This window comes from Nicotiana sylvestris, chromosome 2, assembly GCF_000393655.2.
Source record: "Nicotiana sylvestris chromosome 2, ASM39365v2, whole genome shotgun sequence".
Taxonomy (NCBI): Eukaryota; Viridiplantae; Streptophyta; class Magnoliopsida; order Solanales; family Solanaceae; genus Nicotiana; species Nicotiana sylvestris.
The window spans coordinates 197,394,797-197,421,507 of NC_091058.1; the positions used below are offsets into that span (position 1 = coordinate 197,394,797).

General features: G+C 37.7%; 1 protein-coding gene and 1 non-coding gene across 5 annotated transcripts; both read right to left on the minus strand.

Moving 5' to 3' along the window:
- Positions 1–58: 58 nt before the first annotated feature.
- Positions 59–21,147, minus strand: LOC104234940 (MLO-like protein 3). Of its 4 annotated transcripts, none has more exons than XM_070168395.1 (15): positions 20,757–21,147; positions 20,618–20,675; positions 19,635–19,792; positions 19,416–19,532; positions 19,092–19,152; positions 17,935–18,023; positions 17,758–17,832; positions 17,342–17,394; positions 16,520–16,569; positions 15,377–15,417; positions 15,110–15,286; positions 14,405–14,440; positions 14,230–14,297; positions 1,688–1,748; positions 59–486 (listed from the first exon to the last, which is right to left on the minus strand). In XM_070168395.1, the coding sequence occupies exons 1-15, from the start codon at positions 20,898–20,900 to the stop codon at positions 211–213; spliced, it is 1,464 nt and encodes a 487-aa protein (XP_070024496.1). In that variant the 5' UTR covers positions 20,901–21,147; the 3' UTR covers positions 59–210. The 4 variants fall into 4 exon arrangements, with proteins under 4 accessions (XP_070024496.1, XP_070024495.1, XP_070024494.1 ...); XM_070168394.1 differs by having other exon boundaries at positions 15,398–15,417; positions 17,342–17,430; positions 20,757–21,146; XM_070168393.1 differs by having other exon boundaries at positions 17,342–17,430; positions 20,757–21,145.
- A 1,870-nt stretch (positions 21,148–23,017) lies between these two features.
- On the minus strand, positions 23,018–23,122 carry LOC138886584 (small nucleolar RNA R71). Its single transcript, XR_011405634.1, has one exon. It is a non-coding gene; the product is annotated as a small nucleolar RNA R71 (small nucleolar RNA).
- Positions 23,123–26,711: the final 3,589 nt, after the last annotated feature.

A 26,711-nucleotide genomic window follows, 5' to 3' on the forward strand; every position in this document is an offset into this window, starting at 1 on the left:
ACGTAATCATATTTTCACAAGTTAAATTAATACCTTTATATTTTTAAATAAACAAATAAATAATCAAAAGCTGAGGATATAATCAATTTTAGGCTCTAGTGCAAAATTTCGAGTCTTTCCTTCAGTACTCTATTAATTAAAAATTATATTCTCTTTCTCCTTCAATCACTGACTACGACTAACGACGTCGACACCTATTTTTGATTGATTTTAATGGACTATGGTTACTTGTACTGGTTCTTCTGAGATCTCATGAATTTCACGAGCAGTGAACTCAGCTACAGTTGGCACTCTATTGTGTGAGGAGAATTCTATTTCTGGTAACTGATCCGTGGTAACTCTGTTGTTTGTTGACAACTTTGCACCTGCCCCCTCCTGCTGCTGCAGCCTCTTCTTTTCCTTCTTATTTTTCACTTGTGCGTGCCATTGCTTTATGGCTTGCATTATGTGTTCTTCCAACAATGCTCTTTTGAAATGTGAACCCATCTAAAAGAAATGTTCTAAGTTAAAGGAACATTCTTTCTTTAAAGTTCAATTTTTGATCACTATAGTATAAAATATTCTTACATTATCAGGTTAAAATGACTTGCAACAAGAAGTAACTCTAATAGTAAGGTTAATGGAAAACTAGGCAGTAAGATAAAAAACTTGTTACAGTATTATCATGTTAAAATGCACTACTGGTGTAGAAGTTATTTACATTGCTAGTGCATATAAATTTAACCTATTTTCTCAGAGAACAGACCAATCATAGTTCAAGAAGAACTTCATATGTGATGTAACTTAACATGTAAGAAGAAAAGGTAATCGCAAGGTTTAGTTATATTTCCATCACCGATTAACCCAACATTCAATTCAAAGAGGTAGCAAGAGGTACATATGCTTGGACATCTCGGATTCCCCTCGTTCATGAATAATTTCAAGGAACAAAATAAGTTGGTGGACAAACCAAAAAAATATGGAAGCAAGATGCAGTTTAATAATTAATAGCAGAGGTGGATCCAATATTTGAACTAATTAATAATAAAATTTATTGTACTTTCAAATTTATGAGTTCAAGTGTGATGCACCATATGTTGTTTTACTTAGTTTTGTTGTCGTAGATGTTTTAGAGCCAAAAAGATTAAGAACCACTTAGTTCAGAAGCACTATGCTATATGTTGGGGTGGCAAAAATGGTTAAACGAAAATAGTTAACCAACCATATTATCCACTAAAAAATGGGTTGAATAATGAACTTTTTTAAGACGGGTCAAATATGGATAAGAACCATATTATCCATTTAGAAAATAGATAAACAATGGGTAACCAATGTATAACTAATAAATCTGACTTATACATTTGTAACGCGTCAAATTGGGGGTTCCTCAAATTAGGGAGAGTAAGAATTCTCCCAAAAATGATCATATCATATGCAAGAAGTCATGGATAATATGGATGCCCATATTATCCGCCGGTTAACCTGTTTTTTATCCATATTAAGTATGGGTCAGATCAGATAATTTATCCGTTTTTTCATTACCTATTTTCGACCCTAACCATATCCGATCTGACCCGCCCGTTTACCACTCCTAGCCATATGTAATAATGATACTTCACGTATCAGATGTAGTATTACTGTTGGTACAAAATAAGAAATCATTATAAATATTTGTCTGAGATGGAAACAACGTTATTGGATGACTAACCTGAGTAACGAGGGCATAGAGAGGCAAAGTAATGTAGCTACAAAGTACTTGAACCATCACCCTGCACGGCCCATACAATGCAATAAATCATTTTATTTTGACAAGATGTCATCTTTGAATACAATAATGTTACTCCTTTCGTTCCAATTTATATGCCGTAATTTCTTTTTCAGTCTGCCTAAAAAAGAATGATATATATATATATATATATTTTGTTATTTAAAAATAATTTTAGTTATAAACTTCTCATTTTACCTTTAATGAAATAATTTATAATCACATAAATTGATGTGTTTGTTTTACCACAAATTTTAAAAGTTCGTAACTAATCAATGATAATAGGTGAATTTAACTATATTCAGGCCCTAAATAACCGCCTTCTTGCATAGTTTTGATAATAAAAGTGATAACAAAATGCTCTTATTAGTGCTTTTCATGACTTGCAGGTTATATATGACTAGGGAAGGCTAGGGAGTACTTTTGGAGTCAAAAATTGAAGAAAGAGAGGCCATCTGTGAAATATCCCAAGTGAACCACGCAAAAACAGGCTGAAGAATCAGAGAAATGATTCTGCCGTGGTTCCACCGCGACCGCGGCAGAACCGCGGTGAAGACTGCTCGCGGACAGAAGGAGATTCAAAGGAGCTGTTTGGCCGCGGTTCCACCGCGACCGCGGCAGGCGCGAGAAAGTTTAGGGACTAAAGTGCAAAACACGGGTTTTTTAGCCCAAAACCCTATTTTAAACACTAGACTTCGCCCAAGAGAGGCATGTATTGATTTTTAGAGTTTCTTAGGAAGAAAAACCATTGTGAGAGATCACCCAAAACATCTTTCTTCTTTTCTTTGATTTTTATTGCTAGTTTATGATGAATCTTATCTTAGTTTGTTTACCCATAGTTATGAGTAGCTAAATCCTCTGTCTAAGGTTTTGATGGAACCTATTGGGGGATGAACTTCTTGTTTATGTGAATACAAATTGCTAGTTTCAATCTTTATTTGTTCAACTATGTTCTTGTTGTAGTTAATTGACAGGATCCTCAATTAGCTGTGCCTATTTAGTGTGCATAACTCGGGAGAGAGTGCACATTTAGGTTATTGTTGAACAACACTACTCCCAAAGTATAAGAGGGATCTATAACTGCGGGTTTAAATGCGGGCTTAGGGATAACGAAACCTTGAGTGCAATCTAAGGTGAATTGCGTTAATTAAAGCTAGCTAGTGTATCTTGGGAGAGTGCATTGAGTATATTACTGTGATTACTCGGGAGAGATTTGCGGTAAGCTGAGCATTCACGATTGATAGAGGTGTGTTGGTAAATTTGTATGAAGCATAAACAGAAGAGATTCCATCATTAGGGAAGTCATTACCTTAGCATTTTCTCATTATTGTTTACAACCTTAGCATTTTAGTTTACAGCTTGTTATTTACTTGCAATCTTAGTTAGTAAAGAAACCATCAACGGTGATTCAAACGTCTGGGGAAGTTGGTTCTCAAGAGTTTAGTAGTTCTAAAGATTGTGATTGATAGGTTAATTCTCTGTGGATTCGACTCTGGGCAGAATACTCAGGTTATATTTACAACGTCCGCATTGTCCTTTTTATAAGGCATAGTTGGACGTGATCAAATTTTGGCGCCGTTGCCGGGGAATTAACGGAATTATCAATTACCATTTATAGAAATACAAAGATTTGATTGAAAATTTTGACGGTTGTTGACGTGGTTGCACAGGTATATGCCTAGAAACTCTACGAGGTCTGGAGAAGTACTTGAAGGACTCTCAAACCCAGAGAAAACATTCCAGATATTGAACCGTGCCAACAAAAGACTTCAACAACCTCATCAAACACACAACCTCGAAATTGACATGGGTGACGTAGACAACGTCAACGGAAACGTCAGAGATAGGGCACCTCCTATGCCTGAGGCTGCACTATATGACTGGGCACAACCCACAACTGACAATCTGGCCACTGCCATTATTGTGCCCACGATACAAACTGAATCGTTCCAGATCACGAACAACATGCTGCACTTGCTGCAAAACAAGGGATTATTTTTTGGGACACTAGCCGAAGATCCTCAGCAGCACTTGAAGAACTTCCTATCGATTTGCAAAACTCAAAGGCAACCCAACGTAACTCCAGAAGCAATCAGACTGTTATTATTTCCATTCTCGGTGACAGGAGCTGTTTAGGTCAGGCTAAACTCACTCCCCATAAACTTTATAGAAACTTGGGATGAGTTAGTCAAGAAATTCACATCAAGTTCCACCCGCCAAACAAAACAGCTCAACAAATTGATGAGATCGTGAGCTTTAAACAGAAACCAATGGAGACACTGCATGAGACATGGAGCCGGTTTAAAGGAATGTTGGTTATATGTCCACACCATGGTATTCCAGATCAGATGTTGGGACAACGGTTTTACATGGGACTGTCAGATAGCATGAAGAACATTGTAGATGCCTCAGCTGGTGGGGCGTTTTTGAGCAAAACTTGGAGAGAAGGTCAGAGTGTGCTTGACAAAATGGCTCAAAATTCGGGGTGGACGACGAGGAATGCACCTATCACTCCAGTGGTACACTCAGTGCCTTTTGACCCATCAAATTCCATGGCTGAAAATGTGGCGACCCTTTTGACACAGATGAGCATACTCACCAAAAAGGTGGAGGAATCGGGGCAGAAACAGCAAGTGCACATTGTAGATACCACAAATGGGGGCTTGTGCACATCTTGCATTAGTCAGCCAATTGGTAATCCGTGGAATGCTGAACATGATCATCATCATCAGCACCCTGAAGACATGAACTATGTGTCAAACTATGGAGGCCAGAGACAGGGCAATCAGAACTGGGGTCAGCAAACTCAGTAGCCATACAGACCACCTCAGCCACAGTACAACGCTGAAAACATGGGAGGTATGAGACCCCCCAACAATATGGCACCTTATCCAAGGTCACATGGGTACAACAGTCAACAACAAGGGTATCTCCCACCTCAGCAACAACATGGTGGAAGGCAAGAAGATGGGTTCACAAGACTTGAAGCAATGATGCAGCAGGTGATTGGGTCCAATGCAAAAATAAATGAAAGAGTAGATGCACAGGACGCAACAATCAAAAATATTGAAGTGCAATTGGGCCAAATTTCAATGTCTCTGAACAATCGTCCTCAGGGGACATTACCTGCATATACCCAAATCAATCCTAAAGATCAGGGCCCGAAGCAGCTGATGGCGGTGAGTCTCCGTAATGGCAGGGATCTTGATGTAGAGCAGGAGAGGGCTTGTGACAATATACAGGCTGAGACACTCATTCAGGTACCCATTGAGCTAGATGATTCCACAAGGCTGACAGATGTGACAATCCGGCCTGCTCAGGAAGAAAAGAATACTCAACAGGAGACCGAGAAAGTTGCTGAAGCAGTTGAAGAGCCGGTAGTAGAGATAGTAGCTGAGAAAGAAAAGTCCCAAGAGATTGGGAAGAAAAGACCTCCTGCTCCATTTCCACAGAGGTTGGCCAAGCATCAAAAGGAGGAGCAGTACAAAAAGTTCTTTGAGATGCTCAAGCAAATTCAGGTTAATATTCCATTGATTGAAGCTTTAAAGGAGATACTTGGATACGCAAAAATGATGAAAGATTTAATGTCCCGGAAGTTTGACTTCCAAGACTTGGCCACGGTGACACTTACTCAGACGTGCAGAGCAGTGGTAACTAGACCTGTTGCTGAAAAGCTCTCTGATCCAGGGAGTTTTACTATTCCATGTACTATTGGAAACTTTGCTTTTGCGAAAGCACTCTGTGATTTAGGGGCCAACATTAATCTTATGCCCCTGGTCATTTACAAAAGGTTGGGCATTGGGAGAGCTAGCCCCACCTCTATGTTGTTGCAGCTGGCTGACAGGACTGTGAAGCATCCATTTGGGATCCTTGATGATGTACTTATTCAGGTGGGGAAATTCGTGTTCCCTGCAGATTTTGTGATATTGGATTGCAAAGTTGATGAAGAAATTCCTATCATCTTAGGAAGACCATTCTTGGCCACAGGGAGAGCTCTTATTGATTGTGAGACCGGGGAACTTAAGATGAGGCTCAATGACGAAGAGATTATATTCAATGTGCAGAAATCTATGAGGCGACCAAGTGAGTTCACCAATTGCTCTCTTATTGATGCCGTGGATGTAATCGTACAGTCTGATGATGAAGTGTTGACGGTTGAGGATCCCCTCGCTGCATGTTTGACGAATTTGGAGGAAGTGAATGGTGAGAAATTGGCGGAATGGGTGTTGGCACTGGAAGGTAGAGGGTCTTGGGAAAGAAATCTAGAGTTTGAGCCCCTACACTTAGAAAAGAGGGAGACTCCTCCAGCTAAGCCATCCTTTGAAGAACCACCGAAGCTGGAACTAAAGCCATTAGCAGCCCCCCTCAGGTATGAATTTCTGGGACCTGACTCTACTCTACCTGTTATTATCTCATCTGGTTTGTTAGATGTGCAGGTCCAACAGCTTCTACAGGTATTGAAGGAGTGCAAAACTGCCATTGGGTGGACCATGGCAGACATCAAGGGAATCAGCCCTGCTTACTGCATGCATAAGATTCTGCTGGAAGAGGGGCACAAACCTTCTAGGGAACATCAGAGGAGGCTGAACCCAAATAAGAAGGAAGTGGTGAAGAAGGAGGTGATAAAGTGGTTAGATGCGGGAATTATTTTCCCAATCTCTGACAGCAGCTGGGTTAGCCCAGTTCAATGTGTGCCTAAGAAGGGTGGCATGATGGTTGTGAAGAATGACAACAATGAACCAATCTCAACGAGAACCATCATAGGCTGGAGAATTTGCATGGATCATCAAAAGTTGAATCTAGCCACCCGGAAAGACCACTTCCCACTTCCCTTCATCGATCAGATGCTGGATAGATTGGCAGGGAGGTCACACTTTTGTTTTCTGGATGGGTACTCAGGGTACAATCAGATTTCCATTGCACCTGAGGACCGAGAGAAGACCTCCTTCACATGCCCTTATGGCATTTATGCCTTTAGGAGGATGCCCTTTGGCCTATGCAATGCACCCGCCACATTCCAACGGTGCATGATGGCCATATTCACTGACATGGTTGAGGATATAATGGAGGTGTTCATGGATGACTTCTCAGTGGTGGGAAGTTCATTTGATGAGTACCTGGTGAATCTGACGCGTGTGCTGAAACTGTGCATCGAGACTAATCTAATGCTGAATTGGGAGAAGTGCCATTTCATGGTACAAGAAGACATAGTCTTGGGGCACCGGGTGTCAAGCAAGGGAATAGAAGTAGATCGAGCAAAGGTTGATGTAATAGCAAAGCTGCCTCCACCAACTTCGGTCAAAGCAATCAGAAGTTTTCTTGGACATGCCGGTTTCTACCGGCGGTTCATAAAAGACTTCTCCAAAATCACCAAACCTCTCTGTAAGTTATTAGAGAAAGATCACCCGTTTGTATTTTCTGATGATTGCAGGGTAGCGTTTGAGGAGTTGAAGAAGAGGCTGGTCACATCACCCATCATTGTTACTACGCAAATTGATATGTGACTCTAGTGACTACGCAGTGGGGGCAGTGCTGGGCCAGCGGAAGGACAAATTGATGCACCCAATATTCTATGCCAGCAGAACGCTGAGTGGAGCCCAGTTGAACTATACGGTGACTGAAAAGGAGATGCTAGCTGTGGTGTTCGCATTCGACAAGTTCCAATCCTACCTGATAGGATCAAAGGTAATCGTCTACACTGACCATGCCATTTTCAGGTACTTAATAGAAAAGAAAGACTCTAAGCCACGCCTGATTCGTTGGGTGTTGCTACTACAAGAGTTCGATCTTGAAATATGTGACCGCAAGGGCACTGAGAATCAAGTCGCTGATCACCTATCACGACTTGAGGGAGCTGAAAATGCAATTGAAGTTGAGAAAATTCTGGAAACTTTTCCGGACAAGCAACTGCTCGCCACCACTCATCAGGATGCGCCATGGTATGCAGACTTGGCCAATTACCTGGCGAGTGGTATAGTTCCTCACGACCTTTCATCGGTCTAGAGGAAACGATTTTTTCGTGAAAGCCGCTTGTACTATTGGGATGAGCCCTATCTCTTTTGAATATGCCTGGATAACATGAACCGGAGATGCGTCTATGAGATAGAACAATCTTCTATTTTGCAGGCTTGTCATGCATCGACTTATGGTGGACACTTTGGAGGGATCAAGACAACAGCAAAGGTGCTAAAAGCCGGATTTTTCTGGCCGACTGTGTTTAAAGATGCTCACTCATGGGTGAAGGGTTGTAATGAATATCAACGCACATTCCCGGCGCCACGAGATGCCCATGAACCCAATTCAGGAGATAGAAGTGTTCGACGTCTGGGGGATTGATTTCATGGGTCCCTTCGTCAGCTCCTATGGCAATAAATACATCCTTGTTGCTATAGACTATGTGTCCAAGTGGGTGGAAGCTGTAGCGTTGCCCACCAATGATGCGAGAGTGGTGGTGGGGTTTCTAAAGAAGAATATATTCACCCGCTTTGGGACACCACATGCGATTATCAGCGACGGAGGCACTCACTTCTGCAATAGAGCCTTCGAGAAGTGACTTTTAAAATACGATGTGCGCCACAAGGTGGATACTCCATACCATCGGCAGACTAGTGGACAGGTTGAGGTATCCAACAGGGAAATCAAGAGTGTGTTAACGAAAACTGTGAACGCCACAAGAACTGATTGGGCAAGGAAGCTAGATGATGCACTCTGGGCCTACAGAACAGCTTTCAAGACACCAATTGGTATGTCACCATACAAGTTAGTGTTTGGGAAGGCCTGTCACCTACCTGTAGAACTCGAGCATAAAGCGTGGTGGGCACTGAAACAACTAAACTTAGAAATGGAAGCTGCGGGCACGTCAAGAGTCACATAATTGCATGAGCTCGAGGAGTTCAGGTATCTTGCTTTTGAGAGCACAAGGCTGTACAAAGAGAGAATGAAGAGGCTACACGATCAGAACATTGTTGAGTGAAATTTCAAACCTGGGGACATGGTATTGCTATACAACTCAAGACTAAGGTTGTTCCTGGGTAAGCTGAAGTCACGATGGTCTGGACCGTTTCGAGTAGTGGAAGTTTTCTAGTCAGGAGCGATTGACGTTGCCACTGAGAATGACTCTCGTACATTTAGAGTCAATGGTCAGAAATTGAAGTTGTATGTGGGTATGAGCGAGCCCAAGGAAGGGTCTGGACTGCAGTTGACTGAACCACGGAGGTCGAACGAGCCTTAACTGGACTCATCTGGGTTGTGCCGCGACGTTAAATCAGGCGCTGCATGGGAAGCAACCCATGAAATTGTTGTAAGTGTAACACTTCTTAAAAAAAAGCGTCAAAATCAGAGATGGGCTCAGGCCGCGGTTCTACCGCGACCGCGGTCAAACCGCGGTCTTGACCCTTCTCTGAACCCAGGCCATCGCGGTTGCACTGCGACCGCGGTCAAGACGGCCATCTGAACTTGGCCTACCGCGACCGCGACAGAACCACAGCAGACGTAGACGGGGTCCAGGTAAGTTTTTTTTTTTTAATTTTTTTCCCCTTTACCCAAAATACCCCCCACCTACCACTAAACCCTCTCCCACCCGCCCAGAACCACCAAACCCCCCCCCACTCCTTTCTTTCTAACCTCTCTCTATCTTCTCTCTTCTCCTCTCATCTTCACAAAACTTCATTATCATCCTCCCTAACTTTCCACCTTCACCACCCATTTTCCCTCAACCAAACAAGTAAGTTTCTCTCTCTCTCTCTATTTCCTCTTCTAACTTAGTGTAAATATGGTCTAAACTTATTTTAGTTAAACCCTAGGTAGGAATAGTGTAGATTTCCTTTCAATATTTGCTTCTTCTCTTTTTTTATTGTTGTATTTGCTTCTTGTGGATTTATTTGGTGCTAAAATGGTTGGGTCTTTCTTCTACTTCAATTGTGGGGGTTGTTTAGATGTTTTGGAGGCCTGGAAATAATTTTTGCGGTGTAGCTTGGTGGTGGGACCTTTTTGGCTGGAAATTTGGGGCTTGTGGTGCTATTTTGAGGCATTTTGTGCCTACCCTAGGTTGTGGTGGTATTGTATTTGGTGAATGGTGGTGTTATTTTTAACGTGACTCACTTGAGGGAGTAAGTGTGGGGTGTTGTATGCTTGTGGGGGCCATTGTGGAGATTGTAACTTTGAACACATCACGAGTTGAGGGTTTGGCATAGTGTCTAAATGGAGTAAATGGGAGATATTATTTGGTGCCATCGGGTGTTGAAGTCTGAGTAACCATCCGGCTGGCACATGTAGGATATATTTGATGGTTCTTCAGTATTCTTTGCAGGTCATATGGCTCGTAAGAAGCAAAAGAGATCGGAAGGCACATCCCAACAGCCTACTAATGATGCTTCTAGGTTCGAATCCGAAGTGGCAGAGGACGACTTTCATGCCAAGGCCTCAAAAAGCTTCATCCCTGAAATAATGATTGACAGGGCAGCCCTCCGTGCAAAAAATGAGGAGATGTATGAGGAAATCCGACGGAGGGAAATGGAGTTCTTATTTGATGAACCTGAAACGGTGAACATGATGCTTGTACGGGAGTTCTACGCGAACTGCCCAGCTCATATGCTGCGGGAGGTGACTGTGCGAGGCACATGGGTAGATGCCTCAGTGGAAACTATTCGACAGGTATTGCGGCTGCCCCAGTTTACTGGTGACGTCGACTATTACCAGGATGCCCCAGGTGTCACTTGGGATACTATGACTGATGTACTCTGCGCTGGGGGGCAACCAATCTGGATACATGACCACATCACCCTGAACTCCAATTCGTTCACCCATTTGGCTAAGTGTTGGCTCACTATCATTTGCAGCCGGTTCTTGCCCTCAGGCAATACGACTGATGTGAACTTCCAAAGAGCCCTTTTGACGTGGTGCTTCGTCACAAAGAAAGATTTTGATGCGGCAAGGCTTATTGGTGACAAAATGATCATACAGTCCCCGCTGAGGTCAAAAGGATTCTACTTTCCCTCCCTGGTGACTAAATTGTGCCTGCGGAAGAATGTCCCCACAAATCCTGCTGATGGAGAGTTGCCCCCTAAAGCAGCCTTCAAAGCTTCGAGCATCAGAGTGGGCAGGGGTGCACGCACCACTATTGAGATCGATGATGAGGATGATGACCCGGTTCTTATGGCACCATCCAGGAGATCCTATGACAGTGCCAGACCCTCTCGGCACCCCCATGCTGGGGCTGGCTTATCCAGATCACAGTCCACCCATCCTATGTTGCGTTCTATGGAGGAAGAGGTCGCCGATCTTCGCACCTCGGTGGAGGGCTTACACACGCGTATGGATGCCACGTCTCAGCGGCAGGCCAGGTCTGAGAGCCGGTTCATGTCCTGGTTCTGTGCTTTGGGGAGAGCTTGCCATGTGGACCCCAGCACAGTCTTCGACTCTGATTGAGTCTCAGGGACGTCTTCTAACCCTTCTGCTCTTTACCTTCTTGATATGACATGGGGAAATGCCATGACTTTAAGTGTGGGGTGGGAGACTTGCTTTAGTGATATGTGTACTATACATAGACATTGTGTGTGTTGTAGCATGAAATTGATGTTGTTGTATACAATTGACTGTACTTATATGAGGAGTCTGACTTGGCCCAACGACAGACACTTGTCGACGGGTCTCTTGAGGGTCCAAATTGGATATATATATATATATATATATATATAGACGGAATCAGAGATGGGCTCAGGCTGCGGTTCTACCGCGATCGCGGTCAAACCCCGGTCAAGAGGGCCATCTGAACTTGGACAAGTACTCTTGAGGGAAGTAGTCCATGAAGATATATTTTTTTTCTTTTTATTTTATTTATTTTTTTCCTTTTTAGGCAGTGTAGTAAGCCCCCCTTGGTTTTTCTTTTGGCCACGGTTCTTTTCCAAGGGTTTTTCTTGAACCGGGTTAGGTAGATTTTCCTTTTGTAGTTAGGACTAAGATGGGTAAAGGCTAGAATGCTACCATGGATGTACACACCTGCAAACACCTAAAATGAACTTGAGAGTGTGACGTCTAGGCTCAGTTGTGGACTTGTAAATCTATGCCTTAATTTTGCACATCTTGCTTTGCTTGAACGCTCGTATGAATGTGTTGATAAACTAATTCAGAATGAGTTACATGCTAAGTGTGTGAGATTTTACTTGCATTCTGTGCTTGCATTCGATACCTAGAACTTGCCCTATGTGTTTGCAAAGCGAAATAGAAGCTGTTTGGTTTTAGAGATGATTGAGGCATTTCTTTGTGTAAGCCTATATATAATGGTGAATCCACCTGTCTATATTGCCATAGTTAACCCTTTTGAGCTTGAAGCTCGTTCTTTGATAACCCTATAATGACCTATATCCCTGTGTTTGAATAGCTGATTGTTTGAACCTATACCTCCGAGAAGCACTTGAATCGCTAAGGAACATACAAAAGAAAGTGTGGGGCGGTAGGGAGTTAGCGAAAAAAAAGGGGAATCAGGAATGAATCATTTGAATAGTGCATTGGCATTTAAAAAAAAACAAGAAGCCAGTTGCACCTAAAGAAAAGTACGGGTCACCTGTGAAATAAAAATGTGGAGGAATGATTAGGCTGAGCAGGGAAATTGAGATAAAAAGAAATGTGTATTAAAAGTGCTTAAGGAGGTTAGTCACTACATCCAAATGTATACCCGGCCCTTAGCCTACATTACAACCAAATAAAGACCTCTTGATCTTTGACTAAAACAGCTCGATTAGCAGAGTACTACACTATGGGCAAGCTTATGGTGTGTCTGTGTGGCATGTGAATGTTCTTTGCTGAGAGTGAGTGAATTCTTTCTATCTTCGGTTCCTTGTGTTTGAATTTTATGCGTGTGGAACTTCTCTCAGATTTTTGATGTGAGGGAATGTGACTCGGGAAGGAAAAGTAAGTCTTCACCTCTGTTAGAGTAACTAGAGCGAGCGCAAGTGTGTCATGGCAGTAGAGTCTGCATCTGGGGTATGACCAACATATTGCTTAGGTTGTTCCGTCAAAATAGCGGGTGTGACATACTTGGGGTAATGCATCAACGGTTAGGCTTAGAAGTGTGGTTTAGCTTGCTCGAGGACGAGCAAAGGTTTAAGTGTGGGGTGTTGATAATAGGTGAATTTAACTATATTCAGGCCCTAAATAACCGCCTTCTTGCATAGTTTTGATAATAAAAGTGATAACAAAATGCTCTTATTAGTGCTTTTCATGACTTGCAGGTTATATATGACTAGGGAAGGCTAGGGAGTACTTTTGGAGTCAAAAATTGAAGAAAGAGAGGCCATCCGTGAAATATCCCAAGTGAACCACGCAAAACAGGCTGAAGAATCAGAAAAATGATTCTGCCGCGGTTCCACCGCGACCGCGGCAGAACCGCGGTGAAGACTGCTCGCGGACAGAAGGAGATTCAGAGGAGCTGTTTGGCTGCGGTTGCAGAACCGCGGCAGGCGCGAGAAAGTTCAGGGACTAAAGTGCAAAACACGGGATTTTTAGCCCAAAACCCTATTTTAAACACTAGACTTCGCCCAAGAGAGGCATGTATTGATTTTTAGAGTTTCTTAGGAAGAAAAACCATTGTGAGAGATCACCCAAAACATCTTTCTTCTTTTCTTTGATTTTTATTGCTAGTTTATGATGAATCTTATCTTAGTTTGTTTACCCATAGTTATGAGTAGCTAAATCCTCTGTTTAAGGTTTTGATGGAACCTATTGGGGGATGAACTTCTTGTTTATGTGAATACAAATTGCTAGTTTCAATCTTTATTTGTTCAACTATGTTCTTGTTGTAGTTAATTGACAGGATCCTCAATTAGCTGTGCCTATTTAGTGTGCATAACTCGGGAGAGAGTGCATATTTAGGTTATTGTTGAACAACACTACTCCCAAAGTATAAGAGGGATCTATAACTACGGGTTTAAAGGCGGGCTTAGGGATAACGAAGCCTTGAGTGCAATCTAAAGTGAACTGCGTTAATTAAAGCTAGCTAGTGTATCTCGGGAGAGTGCATTGAGTATATTACTGTGATTACTTGGGAGAGATTTGCGGTAAGATGAGCGTTCATGATTGATAGAGGTTTGTTGGTAAATTTGTATGAAGCATAAACATAAGGGATTCCATCATTAGGGGAAGTCATTACCTTAGCATTTTCTCATTATTGTTTACAACCTTAGCATTTTAGTTTACAGCTTGTTATTTACTTGCAATCTTAGTTAGTAAAGAAACCATCAACGGTGATTCAAACGTCTGGGGAAGTTGGTTCTCAAGAGTTTAGTAGTTCTAAAGATTGTGATTGATAGGTTAATTCTCTGTGGATTCGACTCTGGGCAGAATATTCAGGTTATATTTGCAACGTCCTCATTGTCCTTTTTATAAAGCATAGTTGGGCGTGATCAATCAACTACCGTAATAAAAATTGAAATGGAGGGGGTATGAGTAAATAATTCTGATAAAGACAGGGGAATCGAATTATGACTTACGCCAATACCACCCTGATAACGATGATCTCCACATGCTCGTGATAACAGGATTTTATTCCAAATTGCCACTGAAATATTTAGCAAAAACTAATAAAATGAGTTGTCTAAGCACAAGTTACTCTACTTGTTGGCTGAATGAGATTAGTTTGGCCAAAATTAGGGCAGAGAGATTTACCGTCACCCAAATAAAGAAGGCCAGCTCAAATGCATTCTACAATAATCAATTATTCATGAAATACAAAGAAAATAGATATGAGTTAATTGTTAGGACAAAAAATGAAAATTTGATGCTTTGCTTATTAACCTATGAATTTAACTTTCATACACTAATCGTATAATTTTTTACTAGATAATTATAGGTAATCATTCATGTAAAATAGAATTAATAACTTGAAAAATAAAACAAGTTTCTTGTTACACTCAAACCTCTCTATAATAGCCTCGTTTGTTCCGAATATTTTTGGCTGTTATAACGAAGCGCTATATTATAACATAACATGAACATTGATTCCGAAAAAGTTTGGCTTTTATAGTGAAGTGTTGTTATATAGAGATGCTGTTATACATAGATCTGACTGTATAACACTTTAAAATATACTGCTACAGTTAAAGTTCTTTTCACTATTAGTATATATAAGCTACATACACCAATATTACTGTAAATTAAATATTTTTACACATTATTATTGTAGTTTAACCTATGAAATAAGTTATCGTTTTTACTAAATTATCAATTGATACTTATTATATAGATTTATATGTAATTACCTATAGGTGATGACATAACACAAATATTTTGTACTCTTAAAATCTTAATTAGTTAAATCCATAAAACCTATTTATAGCTAATAAAGATAAAGTGAAAAGAGAAAATGCTTACAATGAAAAGGGTATAATGTAGAAGGGTCAACACAAATTGAGGCTGATTAAACCAAAAAAGATTATCATTAGGTTGGACCGTTGGCGATCCTATGATGACATTGTCTTCTTGAGTTTTTAGTTGAAGAGCCATTTGGGCAACAATCGTCTCCAGCTTAGTCCCAATCACTAACACTGTCTATAAGTAATCAACCATTAATTAACAAATCTTGAATTACTGCAAGTAATGAAGTTTTTATAACTAAGAGCAGGTTTATGTATTTCATACAATGAGCGGGAGAAATGATACCCAAAGATAGACGTTCCAACCTGTTTAAATTAATAAACATAAAGTTTCAGCTAGAAAAACAAAGTATTTGTGAGAGCTTAATTAACTGATACCTATATGGTGACATTATATAATTAAATAATTAAATGTTTACGTGAGAGGCCGTTTGGGTTAGTTAACTGTTAATATATAGCTGGTAAGCTTGAACTGTTAAAAAGTATTTTTAAGTAAAAACTGATCCTACAAATGTGTTTGGATATAAGTGCTGAAATTGATAATAAGCAATTGATATATTTGGTAGCTGATAAGTTGTTCTCTTGTTAACAGAGGCGGACCTAGAATTTTTATGCGATATGGACACATTAATCTGCTCAACCAGTGCCTCCTAAAGTCTTGTAGTGTTCAGGGTGCCAACTACTTTAAATTAACATTTTTCAAGATATATACGTGTATATATACAGAATTTCGGCAGAAGTTTACGGGGTCCGGTGACCCCTTACCCATACACATGGGTCCGCTCTGCTTGTTAAGATGAATAAATTACCCTTAAATATCTTTTTTTATATTTTTACAAAAGATTATAAATTCAAGAATATTTTTGTAAAGGGGAGACGACGAATATGGAATGAAGAGAAAGTCAGGAATTTTGTTTTGGGAAAGGTATTTTGTGAATTAGAAAATATTAATAAGGATAAAATAGTAAAAATTTTGGTCAAACTAAAAATACTTATAAGCTGAAAATTTTGGGGCATAATTAGCACTTAGCTTATAAGTACATAGAATGTTTAGCAACAACAACAACTCAGTGGAATCTCACAAGTGCGGTCTGTGGAGGGTAGTATGTACGTAGATAGACTATTTTCGAAAGACCCCCGGCTCAAAAACGTAGAAAATAGAGCAATAGAGAAACAATAGCAACAATAATATAATAAGACAGTGTAGGCAAATAATACAACGAATAATGATAGAGCATATTTAGCAAACGCATAAATAATTCAAAAGTTGCTTATAATTTGATTTGACTAACGTATAAATTTAGCCCGAAATCCTATCACGTGCTTTGTTTAATAGCTTAAGTTTTTAAACAAGATGTTCATACTATTTCAACACAAAAATAAAGAGATGTAGAGTAGACAAACGTACCATGGACGTCAACAAGCAAGAAGATGACCACCAATAACCACATGAAAGGGCTGTTTCAGTAAAGAATAAGAGGATAGTACGTGTCAGGGTACTAATAAATATGATATATATAAATCATTCCGTATATATATGGAAGGATTCATTACTGAACTCAACTATATATGAAGGCATTAGGCATATTCTGAATGAGAAGTATTCTCGCTCGACCTCGTTAATTAACTTAATAAATAGTTGTATAGAGATCAAGCCTATTGCAAACAATCCTATTATTAATTAAGAAATGGCACAATAAATTTGAAAGATTAATTTGGAGTCGAGTGTACAATTATTTTCAAGTTCTTTAGTAGTTGAACGAAGGAGGGGAATCACAACAAATTTTTGTATACCCAAGCATTTTTCATTGAGAAACCATTCGAAAATGAATTTATTAAAACTAACTTAATCTTATTCAATCTTAGATGACGAAAATAATGGCGAAAACGGCAGCTACATACTATCGTGCTTGCAAGTTTAACTTGGGAGTATACATGACAGGAGATAGACACAGACGATTTAGGGGTCCCAGAAGATGTTAAGCCAGAGCATGATGGAAAAAGTTTATCGGGAGATTTTTCAATTATTATTACAAAACGTACAACAAAATTGCTATCTATAATTGTCGAATATGTGAGATAAAATTTTTTTCAAGGTCCACTTGGTATTTCAACTAAAAGTTTACTTATTGTAAACCTTGGATCCCTCGTTAAAAATAATGTTTAATTCCTTCATTATATCGAATTAGAAATCAGAGTAAATTATAAATTATTTGGAGTAAGTACGTACCTGATGCCAACAACGACTTTAAAATCATCTTCTAAAGACCGTTTAATGTACTTCTGAAAATTGAAGGCATTGTTTGAAGATAAATGAGCCTGCACATTTTGATCGCGTAAAAATAAAAGGGAAAAGCATTAGCGAGACAGTAATAATTGACAGTTCGGTGCACAAGGTATTCCGCGTTTATGCAGGGTCTGGGGAAGAACCGCACCTAAAGAGTATTATGTAGACAGTCTACCCTAATGCAAGCATTATACGGTTAATGGTTTTGTTTGGTTACAAACTTACAACCAAATCATTTGAATATTACTATATTTGGTTCATATTATTTGTGGTTTAATGTTATTGCATATATAACTATGTATCAAAACGTTTGATATTTTGAAATAGGAGTGTTGGAAGAAGAAGAAAGTGATACCTACCGAAATGAAGCCATGGCGTAATGTAAGATAGTCAACTTTGGCTACTGAATGGAAGAATTGTCGAAAGAAACATTTCTGTCCCATTTGCAAAATCGTATTAATATTAAATTGGTAATAGCAAAAGAGAAAATCCAAAATTAGTAAATCTAAAAAGAAAGAGAAAATTTTTATACTTACAATCCAAAGATGAGTAGAAGTGGTTGTAAACTTGTTCATGTGGCGTCGTCCAAATGTGGTTTCTCTTTTATATCTGAATCGATTAGGATCTAATGGGTGGTTACATTTGATAAACATACAAAAATTAGAATTCAATAATACAAAATCAGATGGAGTATTATTTTAATTAGATCAAAATCGCTTTCTCTTCTCAAATTTGATTTGAACTTTCTGAAATTGGTTAATAGTCAAAGTGAGATTGAAATTTTATTCTAACATTTAAGGACAAAGACGGTTCAACACGTAAGCAAAAACTATGACATCAAACAATTACTCCTTTCTTCTCATCTTATGTGAAAGTGTCAAAGTAGGAGGTTCAACCACTTATTTTTTAAAAAATAAATAATAATTATGGTGTTCGCCTGTTCGGGTCAATTTGTGTGTACATCGCTTAATTTTATGGGATAATTCCTACCTTCTATCACCACCACAAGTACGAGGTAATTTTGTTCACTAAGAGTTGGACATATGGAAATAAAATACGTAGTACTCTTGCATGAGTTGCCTCCTCAAATCTTATAATTCTTCTCCCACTTTATTGATTACTGTGTCATATTCTTGGGCGCAGTAGATAGGTCAAACGCTTATTTCAGAGTAAATTAAATCGTATATTATTTTTTGAATTAAAATTTATATATTTTCAAATTAAATAAAAGTATTAAAAAGTCATAATGGTTAATAATTTAAAAGAGTTTGAAAATATTTGACACCATTGCGGTGGATGTTTTTTTTTAATTTCTTAAAAAGTAATAACGCTTGAAATAGAAAGAACTCTAATTTAGACAAGTTTGACTAATATGTGCATCTAGATTGGTCCTCTTTTGGGAAGAGAAAGTCTTCATTATCGGCGTATAACAATATTTATATAATTAAGTTAGTTTTGTATCATTAAATAATTTACAATATTTATATAATCAAGTTAATTACTACCATTATCACTGGACAGGGAAAGGTTAAAATTGCCTATATACTATTCAAAATTGAGTATTTGCCATCCCTTAAACTTTTTATCTAATATCTAATGTAGCAAACTTGAACAATTTTGCAAACTTGATTTCACCCAAAATCTCAACATATTTTATTTATATATATAAATAAAACGAGAATAAGGTGCATACCATTGGCTGCCATATATTCTATAGTCTGACTCTCCTTCTCCCAAATTTTCCAACGTTTCATCTATTAATCAGAAGAAGATAAGAAAAATGTAAATAAGAAGTTTAAGAAAATAATTATCATATAGTTTTGGGTGTTTTTGATGTTTTTTTTTAAATTTCTTTCGAAATTTAAAAAACACTATGAATTATTTAAAACTCATATAATGATATAAAATACTATAAATCATATTTTTAACAATATAAATCGTTAGAAATTTTGAAAAAATTGTATTTAAATATATATTTGATTTTCTAAACAATAATAATGTCACATAGTATACGTACCTTGGCCCTTCCCAAAGCCATTGTGACAACACTGTACACAATCTGCATCATTGCTAGCACAAATATGAAGTTATTTAGCTGATTGATTCCATTTTGTGACATAAAAGAAGTCATCCCCTGGATAAAATAAGAAACAAATAAATTAAAATAAAATCCAACAAAGAGAACATTTTTATTACACCAAAAATAAATGAAAAATATCATTTTTTTAATTCATACTCTGGAGCCACAGCGATCCTTTAAGTTCTCAACTGATGTTAATTCCCTTTGATGACAAGGAAGCATGGAATTTGCTATTTTATTTGGTATGCATATTTTGGATATTGGCCTTTGTATCACTGCTAATAACAGAGATAAAAACCCTAGTTGCATTAACACTGCATACACAAAACAAATTAAATGGTCAATTATCAGATTTTTTGTAGGGTACAACAGCGTATAATTATACCCTTCTCTGGGTCGGTACATTAAAATATAGTTACTAAAATGTAGTGTGACATATATGAGTTTTTATGTGCTGACAATATAAAAGATATTCATACGATTAAATCACTTATCAGTTAATTAAAGATAAAGCTTTATGATAGGCATATAGTATTAATTTGTTAACCTGATAAATATGGTAACTAACTTGCTATTACATGTTAAATTTTTTGGTTAGTGCAAAAAATCTTTATTGCGTTAGTTTATATAATTTAAATTATTACATTCGGTAGCCGAGAAAGTGTATAAAATTTATATGATTTATGTATATGTATGACATACAAAATGCATGTATATATAAAAAATATATATTTTTCGGCTATTATTTTGAGAACGGCCATACAATGCTATTTTTCCAATTTAATTCCGTTCTATATTTTCCAATTATTTATAGTAAAGAAGGAGCTATAACTAAAAATAATATAATAGCAACATAAAAGTACTAAAAAGGTGAATTCGTTGCAATTTAGTTTAGTAACACTAAGTATTTTTGTTTAGAATTTAATATTTTCTTAATGGATGTGCTCAAAGCAAAGTAATGAAGATCAAACATGTTCTGTCAAAAAAAGGAAAAAGAAAGGAAGAGAAAAATCATGATCATCAAATACGTATTTATCTAAGATATGGTTAAGAAAACTAGAGTATTATTATATTAAAAAAAAATAAAAAAATTAGAGTATTATTCCTTTCAAGCAAAGTTAGTAATGGTAAAAGATGACCTGATTTGAGTTTCTCCACAGCTTCAAATAAAGCGGTCTTCCTATGTTTTTTGAGCCACTGCATGTAAATTGCAAATGATCAAAAAACTGATCATGAATTCACATAATAAATTCTAGAGTAACACATATAGTTGCTTACATGACAAAGAAGATGAATCAAGTGTTCAATGAAAATGCCAAGGAAAATAAAGATGAAACAAACAGTTGCCACAGCCCAAGTTGGAGTGTCTAAAAGAGTGCGAGAAGGACTCGAAGTCGATCCTCCTCCTCCTCCTGTAGTCATATTTTACTGAGAAATAACTCGTAACTTCTGTTTCTGCAGTCAAGTTAAACAGAAGCTGATCTAAGATTTAAACTTTATGAGTTCTGAATCCTACACTTCAAATGCTATTGGTGGTTATTGGCCGAGGCTCTTTTTTGTTGTACAGGTACATGGTGTGTGCGTGTGTGTGAGTATATATATATATATATGTAGAAGGTAGCTGCAGAACAAATGGATAGCTAACGGCAGCATTACAGCAACAGTGGAGGTTTTATTTGGGATGTTTGACTCAGATATCATATGCATAGAATGGTCACTGGTAGTAGTTGTTTTGCTGACTAGAACTTAAATGCTACTAGGGGTAGGTCGTACTGGTGGGCCAGGGATTTGATAGACAATTAAATAATTTAATGCTCTATCCGTCCGGTTTTTTCTATCCGTTGATAATCGGCTTACATTATGTGCATTTGTATGCGCGGTGCTTCACATTTTACTTGAATCTCGTTTATTTTCATGTGTGTCGTGATTAATTGAGCTTAATTTTGATGTTTATATGTGTTGGAGTTGATTCAAAGTGAAACGGAACATATGTGCTCTAATTGGAGCTAAAATCGGAAGAGAATAGAGGAAGCACTATTTCAGCATCCAGGTCGGTCCATTGTACCAACCTGGACTCTAAAGACAGCCAAGGAAAGGAAGAGAAAAGTTGGGCGTCCAGGTGGGCGCCTTGCGCCATTCCAGACGCCAAAGGCAGAGCAGAAAATTTCTCAGCACCCGGTATGGTGCACAATTTCGGGATTTTTTCTATTTCGGCCGGAACAAGATTTTTTTAGTCCTACACGCCCCTAACTCGTATAAAAGGGTTACAAAACGTAATTTTAGGGGAGGAAAGACACTTTGGAAGGACAACACACGTTTGGAGCACATTGAAGCAAGGATTAGAGAGCTTTTCTGCCATTCATCTTCTCTTAGTACTTTAATCATTCAAAAGACTTGTGAATTTATTATAACAATTATGTGTAGCTAAGTCCCCTTTGTTCTAGGGTTGTGGTTAGCCATGAATATTGATGTTTGATTATTATCCTCTCCTTTAATACAAATTGCCATCCTATGCTTGTTTCTATAATTCTGTGCTTAATTGCTTAATTATTTGTGCAACAGTTAAACTATCTAGATTATGCTCGAAAAAAGCGTTTCTAGATTAGAGAAGAGTTAAAGAAAGCACAATCTTATCTTTAAGGGTAGGGAGCGGATTTGTGGTTAGGATAGAATTATACCTAGTCACCATGCTTAATTGAGTTTTGTAATCTTAATGCATTCTTGTTAGGTTGATTTCATAGAAATATACACATAAATGTATCTTGAGCGTGCGAGAATTGATTCAAAAGGATAGTACGAGTAGACATAATCCAGCTAATTAGCAATCATAAGCGATTTGGATTGAAGGGGAATTAACTCGGACTCTATAGGATTGGTGAAATCAACCACAACCCTGAAATGCTCATCTCTATTGAATTTAATCTTTACAACAATTCTCTGATGTGTTAACTACACTTTCTATTTCAACATCAGTAGTTAGTAATCAAAACTCAACCTTTATTAGACTTGATTAGAAAACAATTTTAGTCAAATTAGTAAGTAGTTAACGGTGAGTCTCTGTGGGTTTGACACTCTATTTATCACTTTATTACTTTTTGATAACGTATACTTACGTGTGCATCTTGGTAAGTAACAAGTTTTTGGCGCCATTGCCGAGGACTTTGAAATTAACTGATTTACTAGATTTAGCTCTTATTGGTTATTTAGTCTAGTTTAATTTTTCTTTTTGGTTGTGACTGATCACATGTAGTTTGCTTGAATTCAACGAGTTAGGAGCCTAGACAGACTTTAAGATTTGACCTGTAAACTGAGAGAATATTTCGCAGAAAGTTGAGAGAAGCGAGGGAAGCAAATAACCTTCAGGCACTCATTCAACTACATGTTAAAACGGAAAATGCCACAACCAATGACGGTGCAAGAGGTGGTGATGCACAACATTATTAATGTCACCTTGAGTTGGACTAGCAAACTCTATTACATTATAGAATGATCTAGCTCAAAAGTTCTTGGCGAGGTTTTTCCCATCCGGTAATACATCAAAGATCGAAAATGAAATATTTGCCTTTAAACAGAAGGAGGGAGACTTCCTATATTCATCTTGGGAGAGGTTCAAGGGTTTGTTTCGAGATTTCCTGCACCACAATCAAACTAATGAGGTGTTAGATCACACTTTTATCAAAGGACTTCATCTAGAAACTAAAATAGTGGTAGATGTTGCTGTAGGTGGTCAAATGTTGAAGAAGAGTTTTGATGAGATCTATTCACTCTTGAATAGGTTCTCGAAGAGCAATCTGGACTGGCAAGGAGAAGCAAACACATACACAGTTCATAAGGCTGCTGGGGTTCATGAGTTAGATGTCGTTTCTACATTATCGACACAAGTGGCCTCTTTGGCGAATCAATTCAACAAAATGGCTGTGGTTTTGAATAAACAGTAGGTTCAACCAGTACAACAACTGTAATTACTTTGTGAAGTATGTGGAGAAGGCCACACCAACAATATATGCCCCGCAAATCTGTAGTCAGTATGTTTTATAGGTAATGCAAACAAAGGCCAAGCAAATCAGTATAGGAATACTTACAATCTCAAAGCACCCGAGTTTTTCATGGAGCGGAAATCAAGAGAATCAAAATCACTATAGACCACAAGCTCAATAACAATAGTTCCGCCCGCCTTAGGTTGATCAGTCCATGAATCCGATGCTTAAGAAGATAATGGATGATAATCAGAATCAAGCTACTGCTATCTACAATATAGAAAGACAAATGGGGCAACTTGCTAGAGCCTAAAATATCCGACCAGTGGGGGCTCTTCCAAGTGACACTGAGTCGAATCCTAAGTCTTATGTTAGTACTGTGACATTGAGTAATGGTAGAAAGTTTCTCTTCCACAAAGGTTGCAAAAAGTCAAGGATAATGCCTCATACAAGAAGTTCCTCGATATTCTAAGCCAGGTGCAAATCAACATTTTATTGGTGGATATCTTGTAAGAAGTTCCCAAATATGGAGAAGTTTTATTTTGTGTCTCATACAACTTACACTAGTTGTATGAGACTCCTTTTTATCTCACAAATTTGTGGACCCCAATCTTACACTTCTGGGTCCACAGAAATCTGGGTCTACAAAACTGTGAGACAAAAAAGTTGCCTCATATAACTAGTGTCAGTTGTATGAGACACAAAATAAGATTTCCCCCCAAATATGCAAAATACATCAAAAATATTGTAGCAAATAAATGGATGTTAGCTGAGTTCGAGACGATGGCACTCGTAGTAGACTGCACTTCCATAATTCAAAGCATGTTACCTCAAAAGTTGAATGATCCAGGGAGATTTTGTATTCAGATCTCGATTGGTAAGCATGTAGTTGGACGAACTTTGTGTGATCTTGGGGCGAGTACCAATTTGATTCCTCTATGGGTGTTTAAAAAATTGGGGTTAGGTGATCCTCGGCCTACTACAACGCGAGAAGGACTCGAAGTCGATCCTCCTCCTCCTATAGTCATATTTTGCGACGAAACAAATGGTATATATTGTTGGGTTTTTCTTTAAAGGGGGTGAATGAGAAACGGAAGAGGCACCTTTTGAGTTGCACCTCTTCATCTCACTCTTTCATTGTCTATAAATTTAGAGGCTTAGCCTCAATTTTCATACATAGAAAATCTGAAAACTTCTCCCCTCTTTCTTACGTTGTTGGATTGTTTTTCTAAATAAACAAAGTGTCAAGTGTGATTTGCTCCGTCTGTTGAGTTCGCTGAAATTCTGTAATTTCAATTGCCAGTATTACAAAATAGTTATTTCGTTTTATCATAGGAGAAATTAATCCAAAACCATAGGCAACAGTAAGAGGATTAAAATTCCTTAAGGACACACAAGTAACTTATGGCTAGTAATTATTTTTCTATTTTGTTTATTAAACTAATGTTTCTCTACTTTGTCTGATTTTCTGATTTCGAACACATACTACTAGCATATATCTTCTGATCCAAAAAATTTGAAGATTCTGAATTCTACAATAATGACTTCATATGCTATTGGCGGTTATTGGCTGAGGCTCTTTCTTGTTGTAAAGATACATAGAAGCTAGGTAGCTGCAGAACCAATGGAGGTATAGTATAGAAAATAGCTAGCTGCAGCAACAGTGGAGGTCTTGTTCGGAATGTTTGACTCGGATATCATATACTAATAGAATGGTCCCAGATAAGGGCATTTGTAGTAATTGTTCTGTTGACTTCTTGAGCTTGAATGCCATCAGGGGTGGGTGGTACTGGTGGGGGAGGGAATTGATTGACAAATAATCTACGTAATACTCTGTCCGTCTATTTTATTTGTCTTTAAGGTTTTGATACACCAATTAAGAAATCATTTAACAACATTAATATATATATATATATATATATATATATATATATATATATATATATATGTGATATTTGATTAAATTTATCCTTATTTTTTAAATGAATAATTCATAATATTTCTTTTTAGAGTTGTAAGGATGGAATTAGGAAAAGCGGATTATTGCATTTTAATTTTCTAAAGTAACAAATATTTTGATATGTTTTTTTTTTTGTGGTTTAAGTGACAGTTAAAAAGAGTTGAAGGAAGCAGCACTTTATAATACTTGGTTTACTTTGAAGACTTGTAGCAGTCGTAGTAGTATGGTTGACTTTTATAATCTTGGACCAAAAAAAGACTTGGTTATAATCACAAAATTTCACAAAAGGCAGCATTCCCAGATTTGTTTACTGACTTGAACTTGAATGCCACAAGGACTGGTAAGTGTTATCTAGAGGCGGATTCAGGATTTAAACTTTATGAGTTTATATTAATTATTATAATTTATAATAAATTTTTACAGCTAAATTTATGCTCCGTTTAAAAAATACTGAATTTAAATGAACTCGAAATCTAAAAAAACTCCATCTGCCCCTGAAGTACTAGTGGGAGAGGGAGTTGATTGACAAACAATTTAATAGCTCTTTATTACTTGGTTTAATCTGAAGACTATATATGAAGTTGCAGCGGTCGTATTAATATGGCTGCCTTGCGCAAGTATTGACCATGTATAATCTAGTTCCATTTATTCTTTAATATAATGGATTGATAAGCAAGAGTTGATAATCTAAAAAAGAGAATAAGTAACATGATACAATCGATTAAGCATATATTCTGATATTTTTTTTTCCACATGACTAATATTACATACAAATAACTTAATTTCTTCTTTAAAAATTGTAATGCGGTTGTTTGATATTGCGAACTAAATTATACAGGAATTAAAATACAAAAGTCCTCTCATCTCACGTACACATGCAAATACCCAATTTATACTCTTCTAGGCTACTGATCATAATTAAATGAAGGGTTGAAAGTGGATCATATGCAAATTAGTTTACATGTCAAAATCATCTAGATGAGTAAGAAACAATGGCAGCAGACCATGGTATTTTAGACAGAGCTAACAATAGTCATGTGTCACGGCTTAAACAGCCTTGGTCCACTTTGATCTAGATAGAGACTATTGTGGCTGCTAACTTGTTTTATCATCAGTCCTTTAATCAATGTAATCCATAAACTTTTCCCTCTACATCCATATGCTTTAAAGAGTTATATACCTTTGACAATCCAATTTTGTTTAAGCTCATTAACTATAACTGTTATTTTAATTGTTCAGTTTGGTTATCGGTATTTTCACTTTATTGGTACTTTCACTTTATTGGTACTTTCACTT

What these genes read in the sequence shown, in the direction of transcription:
- LOC104234940 (XM_070168393.1), bottom strand. Translation starts at nt 20,900, where the DNA reads ATGACTACAGGAGGAGGAGGAGGATCGACTTCGAGTCCTTCTCGCACT. An exon ending in TGTGGAGAAACTCAAATCAG is followed by an intron (nt 19,793 to 20,617) that starts GTCATCTTTTAC and finishes TTGTGTATGCAG; the next exon opens with TGTTAATGCAACTAGGGTTT. An exon ending in TGGCTTTGGGAAGGGCCAAG is followed by an intron (nt 19,153 to 19,415) that starts GTACGTATACTA and finishes TCTGATTAATAG; the next exon opens with ATGAAACGTTGGAAAATTTG.